General features: G+C 27.5%; 2 protein-coding genes across 4 annotated transcripts in view; one reads left to right on the forward strand and one right to left on the reverse strand.

Moving 5' to 3' along the window:
- Positions 1 to 12,541, reverse strand: part of Rat1 (5'-3' exoribonuclease 2 Rat1) — a 41,271-nt gene extending 28,730 nt beyond the window's left edge. Inside the window, exons 1-15 of the mRNA XM_083099473.1 lie at positions 12,304 to 12,541; positions 10,679 to 10,806; positions 10,502 to 10,613; positions 10,241 to 10,414; positions 9,853 to 10,015; positions 9,315 to 9,775; positions 8,406 to 8,612; positions 7,955 to 8,095; positions 7,649 to 7,809; positions 7,323 to 7,491; positions 7,160 to 7,249; positions 6,565 to 6,721; positions 5,995 to 6,223; positions 5,557 to 5,763; positions 3,933 to 4,009 (exon numbers count right to left, since the gene is read on the reverse strand). Of these exons, the coding sequence (XP_082955599.1) occupies positions 3,933 to 4,009; positions 5,557 to 5,763; positions 5,995 to 6,223; positions 6,565 to 6,721; positions 7,160 to 7,249; positions 7,323 to 7,491; positions 7,649 to 7,809; positions 7,955 to 8,095; positions 8,406 to 8,612; positions 9,315 to 9,775; positions 9,853 to 10,015; positions 10,241 to 10,414; positions 10,502 to 10,613; positions 10,679 to 10,806; positions 12,304 to 12,378 (2,551 nt within the window). The 5' untranslated portion in view covers positions 12,379 to 12,541. The remainder of the gene's footprint in view (positions 1 to 3,932; positions 4,010 to 5,556; positions 5,764 to 5,994; positions 6,224 to 6,564; positions 6,722 to 7,159; positions 7,250 to 7,322; positions 7,492 to 7,648; positions 7,810 to 7,954; positions 8,096 to 8,405; positions 8,613 to 9,314; positions 9,776 to 9,852; positions 10,016 to 10,240; positions 10,415 to 10,501; positions 10,614 to 10,678; positions 10,807 to 12,303) is intronic.
- Positions 12,542 to 13,129: 588 nt separating this feature from the next.
- On the forward strand, positions 13,130 to 15,084 carry LOC145971606 (cyclin-dependent kinases regulatory subunit). 3 transcript variants are annotated; one of them, XM_083099474.1, is made up of 4 exons: positions 13,130 to 13,288; positions 14,147 to 14,255; positions 14,594 to 14,721; positions 14,856 to 15,084. In XM_083099474.1, the coding sequence occupies exons 2-4, from the start codon at positions 14,197 to 14,199 to the stop codon at positions 14,951 to 14,953; spliced, it is 285 nt and encodes a 94-aa protein (XP_082955600.1). In that variant the 5' UTR covers positions 13,130 to 13,288; positions 14,147 to 14,196; the 3' UTR covers positions 14,954 to 15,084. The 3 variants fall into 3 exon arrangements, with proteins under 3 accessions (XP_082955600.1, XP_082955601.1, XP_082955602.1); XM_083099475.1 differs by having other exon boundaries at positions 14,190 to 14,255; XM_083099476.1 differs by lacking the exon at positions 13,130 to 13,288 and adding an exon at positions 13,649 to 13,667 and having other exon boundaries at positions 14,190 to 14,255.
- Positions 15,085 to 16,087: the final 1,003 nt, after the last annotated feature.

The raw sequence follows: 16,087 nt of genomic DNA on the forward strand, positions 1-16,087 counted from the left end.
TTAATAATGCACGAGGAGCGTGCTTAGATTTGCGGCGCAGCTTGAGAAACCTTCGCCCAAAGGCACTTTGAGGAGAGCATAATAATTTGTGTTTGCTATATATATGTATAAAATTAATTAATGATATAATATTTCGTTTTCTTGATTCACATTTATTGTTTACCTCTACAACCGATAGTCTGCTCTTATATTTAAGATCTTAAGTATGGTCTTAGGTTGTCTTGAGACCTTTCGGCTAATGAAAGGGTCGTATATTTTCAAACTTTACTTAAATAAAAGTCTATGAGAAAACTTGATTATATATAATATATATTCAGGAACAAGATTCTCCCTCTCTTTTATCAAAATAAAAAATTACGATAATATAAAAAGCGATATAGAAATAAATGTGAATCAAGGAAAAGAGACATTATTAATTACAATGATATTAATAAGAAAAAGTTGGTAAACCAAATTTTTGTCCATTAACATTATGTTTTCCTTCTATTTTTTGCATCTATTAAAGTTAATTGGGAGAAACAGAAGAGAGAAAGTAGAGACTAAATTTAATATTTTTCTCTGTGTGTTTTCTATTAATTTATATTGTTGTATATCAAGCAAAGTAAAATTCCATGTAAATCTCATGAGTTTAGCCCGTAAAGATGCAGTAATTTCAAAGATAAATTCTGTGAAAAAGCTTTTTAAAAATTTATCAAATATGAAGAAAATACGAAATTCAATTCTTAAAATTAGTAAAAAAGTTCTCTTTAAGAGAAAGATTATTGCATTGACTTTTCATGAGTTGAACTTATAAGATGAACTCCACAGGATTTTACTATATGTATATCTTGTAATTTAATATATCATATATTTTTAAATAACAAGATAAGAAAAGATATTTTAATATTTTCGCAAAAATGTTGAATAAACATTAAAATTTTAAATACAATAATAATAATAATAAGTTGATTATTTTAAAAATGATATCTTTATTAAAGAAGCGAAATTTAAATTCGCGATCTTTAAAAATATATCACATTATTTCAAATTATATTTTTCTAAACTTTTTTACTAACTGTAAGAATTAAATTCCATCTCAAACTAGTATTTCTTCATTTGATAATTACAACTGTCTTGAGTTATTTATTTTGTGACAATTTAAAAAATCATATCTTGTAGATGCACGTTTTTTTAGGATAGACTTGTAATATTTGAAATATCTTATGTGCTATAAATTTCAATCAATTTTATTCAAATAGATATGATAGAATAGATGATATGCTTATTCAATAGAGATTGTAAAACTTAACAAGTTTCTCTGACGTAATAATAGTAGTCATTTTTTCATTATTAAAATTTATCGATGATCCTTTTAATTTTTTAAGATAGTAAAAAATAATTGCATATATCATTTTCTGTTTTGTTTTTATTGTCGAAATAATCTAAAAATTCAAATTATTTCTTATGTATTAGTTTTCGGGGTATAAAGTTGCAAATAGTACATATTAAAAATATAAATAAATAAATTTCATTAAAATATCAATTTTTTCCCAAATTTAAGTTAAAAATTACAAATTTTTTTATATGATATAAATATTAACGTCTGAGATTAAACTTTCAAATTAATAAATAAATTTTACGATTTTTAATTTTGGAAGAAAGTCGCGTTTTAAGATAAAATCGCGTCTGCGTGGAAAAAAATGCGAATTTCTTATGTTTTTCATGGAAAGACCATTTCGTATCCGCGACACTTACTCTCTCGAGGGTTCGGCTCTTGTCTGTGCGTGGCATTTACTCCCCTCGGTAAATCAATCACACACATTCATCGTACCCCATATAACGTTTTGTTTTTATGCTCGCGCATAAAGACAATCGATCGATAAGATTCGAATGGAATACAAGACTCTGAGCTATATAAACGCGTATAAGAAATTATAATATATTAATGTATAATATATCACGAATAAAAATTGTCGAGATAAATAATCAATATAAGCTTGAGCGAAAAATAAAATAAAATAGTAATGATTATTGGAATCAATAAATCATACGAGTAAAATGGATTATTTTTCTTCTATTTTTTTTTTCTTCTCAATTTTTTTTTTCCCTCTAAATCTTAAATTTTCTTTAAACATTTAATATCTAATGATGAGATGCTATATTTTCAAAACATTTAAATCTGCAAAGTGAGAAATTGCCGAGCAAATTTCCTCAAATATTTGATAGAATATGAATTGCACGTTTTGTCTGATAATTTATTAAAAATTCACTTATTTATTTTTTCATTTTTATAAAACAAAAGAAAAATTCTTTTTCGATTTTCTAAACGAATTGCGTGATTATTGCTCGCGCAGTTTAAGTAATAAATAAATTCCTGTGGAATATAAAGTATTGATCGTTGTTTCTTTTAATTATATTTTCCATCAATCCTGCGCGTATTCCGGGATTAACAATAGCTACGAGCGAACGCGATCTGGGAACGCGACGAATCCAGGAAAGCGGACGGCGAGGGGGGAGAGGGATGAGGGCGGACGGACGAACGGACGGACGGACGGGGGGGGTAGATGCGGGGTAGGTAGGTAGGCACGTCTGCTAATTGGATAATTATGGAGTGCGCCGCGTTTGTTTTATAATTGGGCGCAACCCGGGGAACCGTCAGTGTGCGTCGACAACGTGCCAAACAACAAAACGGCCGGAGTCACGCTCTACGTGACGAACTACCCTCGGAGCTAATCCAGGGACCGAAGGGCCCCCCCTCGGCTTCGCGTCCAGCCCCCTCCTCCATCCGGTCCCCCCTCCCCCTCACTCGTCTCACCCTCTCTGCGCCAGCTCCAGCACCATCCACGACTAATCAGGTGTCGTGCAATAAGTTTTGTTTAAGTGTTTCGTCGGTCATGGTGTTTTACAGCGCTTTTTTTGATGTGGGAGACTTTGGTTGACAATGATGGTTGAAATAGTGGTATATGCTTCCTCTTCACCCTTATTTCATATGTTATTAATTGTCATGTTCAAGCCATCTTTAATTTACAGACTGCAATATATTTCAAATACATGAATCATTCGTCATCGCTCGAAATGAATTATTACCAAACATATTAAATGGTCCTTCAAGTCTAACTAAATAAAATTCACGCATCGCGAAGAGGATGACTGAAAGTTCTAATAGACAGAAGGTCCAAAGGAGTCGCGTGCGCGCGCTTTAATTTCGCGACTCTTCTAGTCTCAGTATTGTCGAGGAGAACAAGGGGCGAAACAAGTAGTGGGAGAAACTGGTTCCAGTTAGAAGACGATTGACTGACTGACTGACTGATTGCAAAACGCTTTCGTTAGGGTCGCGCCACGCGTGGGCCTTGTCTCTCTCTCTCTCTCTCTTCCTTTCCTCTATTTCCTTCTCTCTTCGACCCTCCAATTCAATCCCTTCCCGTCCTCGTATGGCGAGGTTCCCTCTCAGCATCCTGCGTATCACCTACGTACCTACCTACCTACGCCAAAAGTCCCGACGACCTGTCATCGATCGATACATCACCCCCTTTCAATCTCCGAGCCGCAAAATTGGCCAAATAAAATAGCGCAATATGTCTTCATAATTATATATCAACCTGGCATACCTGGTTATATGTTTATCAGATTTATATTCCAGGTGATTTATTTTTCCAGGTATTTTTTTTCTATTAGATTTATAGGTATTTATGTGCTAAATATTTTAGATTAGACATATCATATTTATAGAGATATCTTAAAGTGTATCACGACTTGCAGTAATATTTTTAAATATCAATGCAAATTAAGATATCGGTTACAATGATAAGAAACCATTTATGTGGATACATCATATCGAGTATACCACATCTCCACATTTTTTCTCTTCAACATTATAATTTTACGCATTTGATAGATGTATCATTGACTTCTGATTAATCAATATGCATGCATATAAGAGTAAAATGACTCACCATGAAATTGCTGATATAAATTCACTGGTGGAGGAATATTCGCATACATCGGCGGTCTATTATGGTTTGTATGATGTCTGCAAATATAAATTTTGTTTGCTTAATGTTTTGTCTTATTTAACGATTACATTAATGCAATAGCCTAATCAGGATATTTTATTGAAAAGAAAGAAATAATACTTTCTCGAATTAATTTTTAAACGATTAAAAGAATTTTTTATGTATATGTATACATATGTATAAATAATAGTTTATATAAATATTTAAGAGAAATATCCACGAGAAAGAGAGTACTTGGTAATGTGCTTAGATTTTGTATAACATATATTATTAAGCATTTATATAAGATATTCCTTTGTGCTTTTGCTATTTATTATTACTTTGTTCTTTATTTTTATATATATCTTCATATAAAATAATATTTTTTAAAAACGCCTTATTTAATATTTGATCCTTTCATTATTTTTATTTGTATTATAATCAAGACAACTATATGGACCTCTCTAACAATTAAATTATTCTTCTCTGTACAAAGTTTGTGTTATAAATGTAAAGTATGTAAAATTTAAAAAATGCATAGCTAACATGTTTTACATGCACAGAGTGTATCTACAAATCCTGTAAAAAAATTCCCTGAAAATCCTCTGTTCTTCTCAGTTTTTTAATTTAAAATTTCAAATAAAATTAGAGAATTTTTGGATATAGCTTTTTAAAATTAATTTCTTCATTGTGTGCTTTCTAAAATTTTTTACTCATATAATTAAGAAAAAGAAATAAAAAAATATTTGAATAAATGAAGAAAATGAAGACTTAATTAAATTTAAAAAAATTTCAATATTAACTTAAAAAATATTGAAAAGAATTGAATAGCTTTCATAAAATAATAATTTTTCATTACTTGTACAATATGTTCATTTTCTTATCGCTAAAAATAACAATAAAAATTATCTATTATAATTATTTATTATAATAAAAATTATTTAATTTAAATTTAAAATAAAAATCTCCCTGAGCCTAATAAAATTCTAAATGAGTTTTCTGATTTTTCAAAAAAGAAAAAGAAATCGCTCAAAATTCTAGATTTTCTAAGTTTTTCCAAGAAGTAGTATCATTCTGATAAATGATAACAATAATTGTTTCATATGTTATAACAATAAAAAGTAGCAGTATATACATAATAGATCCTTCTCGAGAAAATGTTTTGCATTCTATATGTTATACAATTCTCATGGGTTATACAAAATTCGAAAATATAATTTTATTATGAAAGAAATCTTTCTTTAGCATTATATAATAAAATAAATCTTTCTTTAGCATTATATAATATAATAAAATATTTTTAAATTCATTTTGAAACAAAATAGAAAGAAATTTAATAAAATTTTTTCATTATATAATTCGAAGTATGATTAAAGAGAATTTATATAAATATAGAAATATATATATATATATATATATATATATATATATATATATATATATATGTATGTGTGTGTGTGTGTGTGTAGGAATTTATAAGTATTTTAGTAATTTATATAGAAATTTTTAAACAACTTAAAATTTATCTACAGGCATTTATTATATTTATACGACATAAATGCTTAGTTGTAGTAATAATACTTACTCGAGCATTCTATGTCCTGCTTGACCTAACGAAACGGATTGCGTAGACCGAGTAAAACCAATTTGCGGCTTCCATTGATTCCCATTATTGCGATTCATAGCCTCAAAATCTTGCGGTTTTAAAACACGCGGCGGTTCTTTAGCTCCTTTTAATTTACGAGCGAGGAACATATGATTGCTACTGTATTTAGGATCCTTGAATTTGACACTATAAATCGAGAAAGATATATATTGAGATCTTCAAATGAGATATCAAAAAATTATAATTATAAATTATTAAATAAGTGTAATTAGTTTACGTTTTCAGATATACAGTAGAACCTGATAACTTGTATGACGTTGAAAGAGCAGGAAATTTTTTAGAAAAGTTACCTGCTATTATCATCATAGCTATCCGTGTCCTACTGTATTTGTATTTTGTATGTAAATGTATACGAACCAGTACACTTTATTATTCCTGACTGGCAAACCCCTCACAGGTGAAGGTAACGTACCCCCATCAATCACGCAATCGTCCGATAAGAGTACAGTGCCTCGCATGCCATTTATACTTATTTCAATCTCCTTATCAAATCCTATGTGATTCGTATATAAACCTTTTATAAAATTATAATTGCTATTCCCAATACCAATGTACAGTCTGTCATTACCGCGAATGTTTCTTTTTTCTAAAAATAAGAATGGAATATTAATATAAATAATTTAATATATATTTATACAAGATTTCCTTATATAAATCTTTCTGTATAACTAACATTTCAACTAATGATTTAGAAAGATGTATTGAATCAATATTAATTTCGGGCATGTTAGGACAATCTTAAAATAATTTCAGAACAAAGTTGTAGAAATATATTCTTAAACACATATCGAAACTGTACTTTTATATATGATGACTTTTTAGAGAACAAAGTAACATTTTTTGAATCGTTAATTTTTGGCGATAATTATCTAGAAAGATTTATATATATATTATTAGATATGCCAGTTTAAAAAATATATCACTCACTTTCTGCTTCTGTTAAACTGTCGTAATATGGCATCAAAGCTTTGAATAATCTTTTTTCATCGACAAACGGAAGCAGCGCTACACCTTGCCATGCAAATTTCTTTCCATTTAAGTCGATTTTAAAATCTTCCGGATAAAAGTCAATAATTTGAGATTTCTGTAAATAAATAATACAATGAATACAGATAAATGTATATATATTGCATATATTTTTTTATATAAAAAAGTAGAAATTGTATGAAGATGACGTGGCACAAGATAATGTTTTATATTAAATTTCAATTCATATGTCTGAAAAATAAATCAACTAAAGACAGTTACAGCTATTTAAGATCCAACTTTTTGTGTATCATAATTTAATTTTAATATTTAATATATTATTATATATTATATTACTTATTATGTATCTTGTTATTTATCTAATATTTATATCTTTCTACCTTTACCCATCATTTGAGAATAAAAGATATTAAAAGGAAGAAAGATAAAAATTGTTTTCAAATAAATGATAAGTAGTAATATAATAGTTTGCCATGTTAATTCGTAAAACTAGTCTAATATCATTTTTAACAATTTCTGTGATTGTGATACATACTGGATCGGTCATTAATTTTGCCCATGGTACAGGTACATGTTTTTTACTAGCAGCAGGAAATACTCCCATCAATTGCTCTAATGGACGAAACTGCAAAAAGAAAACGTCATTAAATCAGATAGGTACATGCAAATATATTTACATTTTGCAAATTTTTTCTTACCGGTACAGTGTCCTTCTCAAATTCCGTAGACAGACCACCGATATTAATAAAATCGCTTGCGAACGGCGCATAATGGTATGGGAAATACCATCTCCACGACGCGCAACCTTGATAATAATATCGCAAGACCCAACATAAACCACGTACGTATTGCAAAGCGACGTTATTTCTAGAAACAAACGAGCAGGTTAAACGTTTATGTGTGGTATGGCACGTCAATCTCGAAATAAATTTTATTTATTAAATCAACAAACATATGTATTATTAAATCAACAAACATTTGCAAATATAAAAGTTGTGCTACCTATTTGTCACTCATTATTTACCTGAAGGCGAGATTATCTGGTGAGACGTCGAATTTAGATTCATAATACCGATCTTTGAAACCATCTTCCCAAAGTCGCACTTCATCGTGCGACTGCTCATCATCATCATTGTCTACTGATGTTTCTTCAATTTTACGTTTCTGCCCTCTATTACCTGGATTCTACATAATATGTAAAAATTAAGGGCAATGTATGCAAAATATTATATGTATAAAAAGTGCAATTTTTCGAAAATCTCGGGCATTTAAAATAAAATAAAATTGTCAGAAAAAAAATCAAAGTTCTACTACAAAGTAAAGTTCTTACCTCGGGTCTTAACATGCTTTCTAAAGCATGATTAGCGTTTGTATTTTCAGCAGCATTCGTATTGTAATTCCTACCCTGTACGCGCATTTGATAAGCTTCGTAACGTGCATTTTCTATAGGTTTCACTGTCTGTCCAAGGGCCTGTATAGATTTTTTTGGATTATTATAATACAAATATATAAAGGATATTCCCTGAAAAATTTCTTTTTGCATCTTAACATTTATTTTATATCAATTTTTTTAACTATTATTTTTTAGATATTTTGTTTACAAAAGTTACAATTAAATTAACAAATTGATCAAATTAATAGTACAAATGAATTGAACGAATTTATGCTTCTTGCTGCTTATTCCAATATTGTTGATTATTTATATAATTAATACTTAATTTAATATTAGCTTGCACATAATGTATTAAATTTAAGAAAACTAAATTTAGAAGAAATCTTACAGTAGGCGCAAATTGTCCTGCAGGAATCCATTTTGGTTTAAAGTTACTGATGATTTCGTGTCTCCTCTTTTTATCCTTCTCACGTTGTTTAAAGGCCAGTTCATTTTGTTGTCTTTTCTTGAAGATCTCATCTTCTACATCACCAAGATCTGACATTATTAATTGTACACGATCTAAATTAACATCGCCACTGTCCGTTAAAAAACCCTGGACAAATAATTCAAAAATGTACCTTTTGTAAAATATATTGCCTCAATTTGCTTAAGATTAAAATATTTGATAGAAATATTTTTCCTATTTACTAAAGACATTATTTTCCTATTTTTAAAGACACATATATATGCGAATCAAATTAATGATTCAGTATATGAATGTAAATAAATATAATTAAAATCTCTCTCTCAGATTTTTTTAATTATAATGAATTATTTAACTGATATGGTATTGAATAGCTATAATCTCAGCAAATAATAAATGATATTTAATGATAAATTTGAAAATTTTTATAATTATTGCCCTTTAATTTCATTTAAATTTTAAAAAATATTATCTTTAATTACAAATAATTAAATATAAACAATCTTTTACTTATTAATATTTTCAATATCAAAAAAATGTAAAAGATAAAATTTGATTGCTTTTTTATTTAATGTGGAGACAATCTTTAAGAAAGAATTTAAGCTGTCGAAACTTATTTGGAATAATATTTACATGTGGAAATTAAGAAATAGAAAAAATTAGGAAAATATTAAATTTTAAAATTCAAGAAATGAAAAATAATAATGTCCAATAAGAAAAATGTCTAAATACTTGAGGATATTCTATACAATGACTGTATCTTTTAAAAGCATGACTGCCACATGAATTAGTAATTTTTCATTATTTTTTCTTATAAGAAATATTACGTACTCCTGTTTTGTATACTGCTTTTTTATACAAAGCAACAAGTCTGTCAATTGCGCCTTCTCTAATTTCTAAAGAAGGTAGATGCGGCAGAAAATCATTCCCTACGAAGAAACACATGAACACCCAATCATCGACAGCTCGTTCAAAATCATATTTGAATGGTAGATTTGGCATATATAACTCTCTTTCTAAATATTCTCTGAGAACATTTAATCGCACAAATATGTACTGGCATTCAGATCCAAATGCATTTTCCTCCTGTCCCTGATTCGGTTCTGCTCCTGTACACTCTCGCATTTCATGTCCTAACTGACCACATATATCGCATGGTTTCGGCTTATTCGGTTTGAACTCTTCACGAATAATTGTAAAATTAGGTTCGTGCGTAGCAAGACCCAACATAATTAAATCGGCATCTGCTCCGCATAAAACGTGTTGCGTGTTAGGGTCGTGATCAGGTTGTGCTGTAAAATAAACAAAAGTTATATAGTATTTCGATGAATTATAGAAATGTAATATAAATATTAATATAAAAATGTACATCTTTGTCGGCGTATAAAATCCATTATTTTATGTTCTCCTTCGCCAGGAACATTAGCGTCACTTAATATCACTTTAATGTTTCTCCAACCAGGATCATTATTCAAACGTTCATGAATATAATAATGCAAACATGCTGATAATCTTGCCATAAATGGTGTGCCCTGAAAATATATGAGAAGTTTTTGATATATAAATAATATACATACTTTTATCGGTAAAATTTCAATTTAAAACTAAAATTTAACCAAAAAGTTTTAATTATTAAAAAATATAGATATATAGCTTATAAGACTCTTAAATATTATAATTTATGTTAAATAAATGATTTAAAAATATTTTAAATAAAAACATATTTCGCTTTATATTTTTTCTTTGTTATTACAAACCGGCGTGATACAGTTACTGTCGAAATGTTCTTCCTTCGGTTTTTCAGGAGGCAAGGGCGCTCCTTTATTGGCTAATTCGGAACGTATCCTTTGTATTTCGTTAATTTTCTCCGTTGTTTCTTTCGAGGCCCGAAATCGTCGAGATCTTTGTTGGTTCATTTTAGCTCTTGGTGCCTACATGATAGTATGCATTGCATATTGTAGTTAATTTTGTATTTTTCGCTTCCCCTTTTTTTATATGTTACACATAAAAATACTTACAACTCCATCAATTGCCATATAAAGCAACTTTCTTGGTCTGACAATACGAAACAACCTGTCAATGCACTCAAAAATAGCCTCCATCATTTCGTCCTCATCTTTAGGTGCTGGCCTGTTTTGTACACAAATAAAATATAAATAACTTGTAAATCTTTGCAACATCTCGCTTATACTCACTTATCTTCCGGATGTGTACAGGGATGTATTATGCCATTCATATCAAGATACAAATTATCAAATTCCACTCCATTTGGATTTGAGTCAGCAGAATTCACAGGAATACATACTCCATCTGCAGTTATTGTCTAGAAATGTTCAAAATTTTAATTATAATACATTTACATTAAAAAAAAAAAAAAAAAAAAATGATTAAGCTGTATAAGATGTCTCTGAAATAGATTGTTAATTAGTATATTTTAGTAACAAAAATAAAAAAAAGATCATATAAATCTATATATCTTTCAAGTTGTACAGGCCATTCGTCTGTGATTAAAGATTTATGAGAATGTATTGGAATTTCACAGAGATTTGATAAAATAGATATTACTCTTCCTTTTATTTTAAATAAGTTGATAATGACATTTATATAATAATGCACACTTTAAATCAAGTCTAAATTCAAATAAATTGAAACTTTTAATATTTTGTTTTATTCCAATATACAGATTCATTACTATACATATAATAAAGCTGTATTAACTTATCAGAATGCAACATATGCTGTTATTATTTTTACTGATATTGTAATTGATAATTAGAAATTTAGAAAGATATTTAATAATTCCAATCTTATCAGGAATTCGATTTATAGACAACAGCATTTACAATTTGAAAAGAGAAAGTTTTTATGATCGTATAACCTATTTTTCCATTTTCAGAAAGAAATGCATGTTCTCAATATTTAGTGACTTCAGAAATATTTTACAGATACACAATCTTTTTAAATTATCAAAATTTGCAAGAAATATTCTACATCATTTCTTTGACTATTAGAATCTAAGATGATATGTTACATATTATCTGATAGATGAGACAAAATATTATTTGTAAAAGAAGATATTATATTATATAAAATAAAAAATAAAAAATGTATGTAGAATTATCTTTTTATATTAAAAATGAAAACTTCTTCTTCTTTCTTCTCTTTTATAAAATATAAAAATCTTTGCGCTTGTGAAAGTACACATAGTTATATAGATATAACATATTTATATGAATATTTGATTTAATAATAAGGAAAATATCTCTCATCTTTATAATAATTCAAAATCTTAAAAAGAAAAAAAGAAAAAAAAACAGAAGTATTTATAAAACAAAACTCTAAAAAATTACAAAATTTACAGTGCTCATATTTATAAGTATACAGTTATAAATATACTTAAATCCCTTAAAATAAAATAATTTGTTCCGATATATGTAATTCTTTATATTTCAAAATTTAGAATTTTATAAATAATAAAAAAATTCTTATATTCTTTTCATCAAAATATTGCATCTATTCACACATATGTGTAATGATCATTCAAAAATTCTTAATATTCCCTAATATATTTTTTGCAGCTTTTATATTTTGCCACATGCAACCAGACGTTACATGTATGTGTTTAGATTTGTATGCGCACAAGTTGAAAATTCCAAAATATATACATATCATATTAAGAAAAATTTGACTCAAATGTAATAGTTTTGTTTATTCAAATATTAATCAAAAATTTCATTAAAAAGGCACAATATAAATATAATTTCGATATATAAATACGCATAATGCGAATAAGAAGAAAGTATTGAGTAACCTAACCCACCTTTTGCTCGATGCACTCGACAATCACGGAGGGATACTTTCGACTCAACCAACGAAAAAATGCTGGCACACCCATCGTTTTTTCGAAACTTACTCAAGAAAATTATATAAATTCTTTTTTTTTTTAAATCAATCACAACACTGTTATGAAAATGTAACAATACATTATTATCAATATGTAGATGTCTAACCTATAGAAACGTACGTAGTTTAATAATTTTGTTCGACCATAGCACACGAGACACGACGAGTGACGAGTTATGTTCGCATTGGTTCATATGACAAAGTATTTGTCGAACGTACTGATTGGCTGCATTCAGCAGACTCAATAGGTGGGCAACATTACTAGATTTTCCGACGTAATTTGACGCTGATTGGTCGGAACTGAAAGTAGAAACCAATCACGTTCATTGCTACTTAGCGGTTGAGTCTGCTGAATGCCGCTGATTGGCTATCGAATAGAGAATTTTTAGAGTTCTTATCTAGAAATTTCTAGTGACATATGGGTCAGGATTTTCGCGCATGCGCAACGAACGCGGCTTCAATAACGTATCCAAAAACTTTCTTTTAGAAATTTTTTCGCGAATGACCAACCATTCATAGGCACATCTGTTTGCCTATGAATATATATTTACATGTATATATAATTGTAAGAGATTTAATTAAGCTGGAAGAGGGGGAAGGGTATACAAATTTATTAAACAAAACATTTTTTGAGAAATATTTTATACGAAAAAAATATATATATATTTTTCTTGCTTGAGCCCGCCAAATGTTCTACGTCTATAAATTGATACATCTATGGTTAATTGTCATTACTATCGCGCATGCGCGGAAAATCCGACTCGTCTGTCAACTGTCAACACAGATCTCAGATCAGGAGCTGTAGTTATGAGTTAGATTTGTGTGGATCAAAAAGCGCATTTTGGATCTAGAATTTAATCAAAGGAACATCTTGGATTTAAGATTTATTTCCCGGCTTATACGTTAGTACATATTTGAATAAATCCGAACTTTGAAAAATATGTTTTCAAAATCGTCCTTCAACTTTTAACCGTGTAAATTTTGTATTTTTATACAAAATACATATATTTCAGTATATATATTTGTATCTCTACAATTTGTTTCTTATTGCTATTATTTTACATTTTATTTGCTATTTTTTACATGCTATTATTTTACATTTTCATATATTTGATGTTAATATGTTTTCTACATATGATGTGAACAACATATAAAATGTATTTATAACACATAGTGCTTTTTTGTCAGTTTGTCCAAATCTTGCTTTTGGTGATTGACCTGTTGAAAGAAAATAACATGTTTTAGATATTAGATTTTTTATAATCGATCAAATATATGAGTGTATGTGGAATTACAATATAATCGATATTTAATCTATATATTCAAATATTAATTATATTCATTACAAATGTATGAAGACGTTTTATAACCATGTTGTAATCTTTTCATGAAGTTATAAGAATTTTTATTTTATTAAAATGAGAAGTCTATATATTGAAATTAAATCGTAAATATGTACAACACACCTTTATACATATATATTAATTTGTAATTATTTATTTCATTTTTATCTATTTTTATTAGTTTCATTTATTTTACTATTAATATTTTTTGCTGTGTAAGTATAGACTCATTATTTTACTAAAATAAAACATTAATATATCAGTATTATATAAAGGCTGTTATATAAAATTTTAATTTCATAGAAATTTTCTTGTATTCTACATAATTATCACTAATTACTTTTTTTTTAGATCAATTTCTATATAATTTATTTGTATATAATTTGTATGTGATTTAATTTCTTTTTTTTTTTTTAGATTATCTAAAATTAAAGATTATTGATTTAATTATTTTTTAAAGTAAGAAGATGCCAGTAGATCAGATTCAATATTCTGAAAAGTATAGCGATGATAAGTACGAGTATAGGTAACTTGAATTATTAAATACCTCTAATGAATAGTATACAGAAAATAAGATTTAAAAAGTTAAACAAAATAATTATTTAGAAAAATAGATTTTTAATATATTATATAATTAGAATACAAATTTTGTTTTTAATATTTAAGAAAAATACAATATATACTTAATTATATATATATATATATATATATATATATATATATATATATATATGTATATATATATATATATATATATATATATTTCTTAATTTAAAGATTTAGGAATATTAAAAATCTTAATTTCATTAAATTTAATAAAATTAAATTAGGAATCATCCAATTTAAATTTTAAATTATTTATAGGCATGTAATATTGCCATTTGATCTTGCCAAACATGTTCCAAAGACTCATCTCATGACAGAAACGGAATGGAGGAATTTAGGAGTTCAGCAAAGTCCTGGATGGGTTCATTATATGATGCATGGACCAGGTATGACTTAACAAATAAAAATGTATGAATTTTAATTATTAAGAATGATAAAGAATTATTACACAATATTGTTTATAAATACTCAGTTTATAAAATACTTTATAAATATTGAGATTAAAATTTTATTTTTTTAGAACCACATGTTCTGTTATTCCGCAGACTGAGGACCGATCTTCTACCATCTCGATGCACTGCTTCACAGAGAGAACAGACTGTTGTGCGTTGTAATTGAATTTGAAATAATGATTAAATGTAAGATTATGTCAATGCAAATAAGATGTGTGCAGTACGCAACTATATTTATAAATATGTATTAAAGATGTATTAATTATTAGCATAGAAATGAAATCTTTTTTTATTTTATTGCTTTCATCTATATATTTTATTGATTTCATATTTGAAATACATAATTTAATCCCCTTTAAAATTTAAATAACAAGCATATACTCTTAAGAAAAATCTGAATTTTCTGTTATACTTAAAATAGTTCGTATTTCAAAAACTAGCGTTTATTGTATATATGTACGTTGATATTATTTACTTTGTTTTTTTATTGCAAAAGAATAATTAAATTTTGTTAAAATTCTTATTATCTATTTATTTAGTAATGAATAATAGCTATTAAATAAACAAACGCTCGTATTAAATTCTTTTATACACTCTTATATTGTACTCCCGTATTACTGACTTTGACAATGTGAATGTTTTTATACTGATACTTGTATAACATTGTGTAAAATTATAAATATAATACATCAAGATACATATATTTCCACTTTTAATACATTGCCAATTATTGTTGCTAATTTTTTCCTCCTAAACAAAATTCAAATAAATATGAATATAAAAATTGACTTCCAACATTCACCTGCATCGCTTACAACAAATTTTCAAAATAAACATTATGCATGTATAAACTATATAAACATTGCCTACAATCCACTATTCCAATGAAAGAATTATAAATTGAACTGTGTCATTAGGTAGACTAATCTCTAGGTTCAAATCGAATTGAGCATGTCCGAAAATAATATTCTATTTTTTTCTATATCTTTTTTTCTCTTAATTCACAATAAAATATTTACGCGAGTTTCAATTTTTAAAAGACCGGTCATTGATATTTCTGTTTTATTTCTGTAATATGTATTTTTATAATATTTCTCCTGACTCGCATGTGTGTGTGGTGCGCGCGTGCGTGCGTGCGTTCGTGTCTAAAGATCTTTTTAGTTTAACTGGCTGCATTATACATAGTTCAAAGTTTCTTTTTCCTTCCAATGTGGTGAAAAAAGATAAATTCTTAACTAGTGCGATCAGTTCAGCTAAAAAGAACAGAGCTGTTAGTTGTTGTCCAAGCGATTGTAGTTAA

Source organism: Camponotus vicinus, unplaced genomic scaffold, assembly GCF_025532165.1.
Source record: "Camponotus vicinus isolate PSW18456_S1 unplaced genomic scaffold, iyCamVici1.0 SCAF_5, whole genome shotgun sequence".
Taxonomy (NCBI): Eukaryota; Metazoa; Arthropoda; class Insecta; order Hymenoptera; family Formicidae; genus Camponotus; species Camponotus vicinus.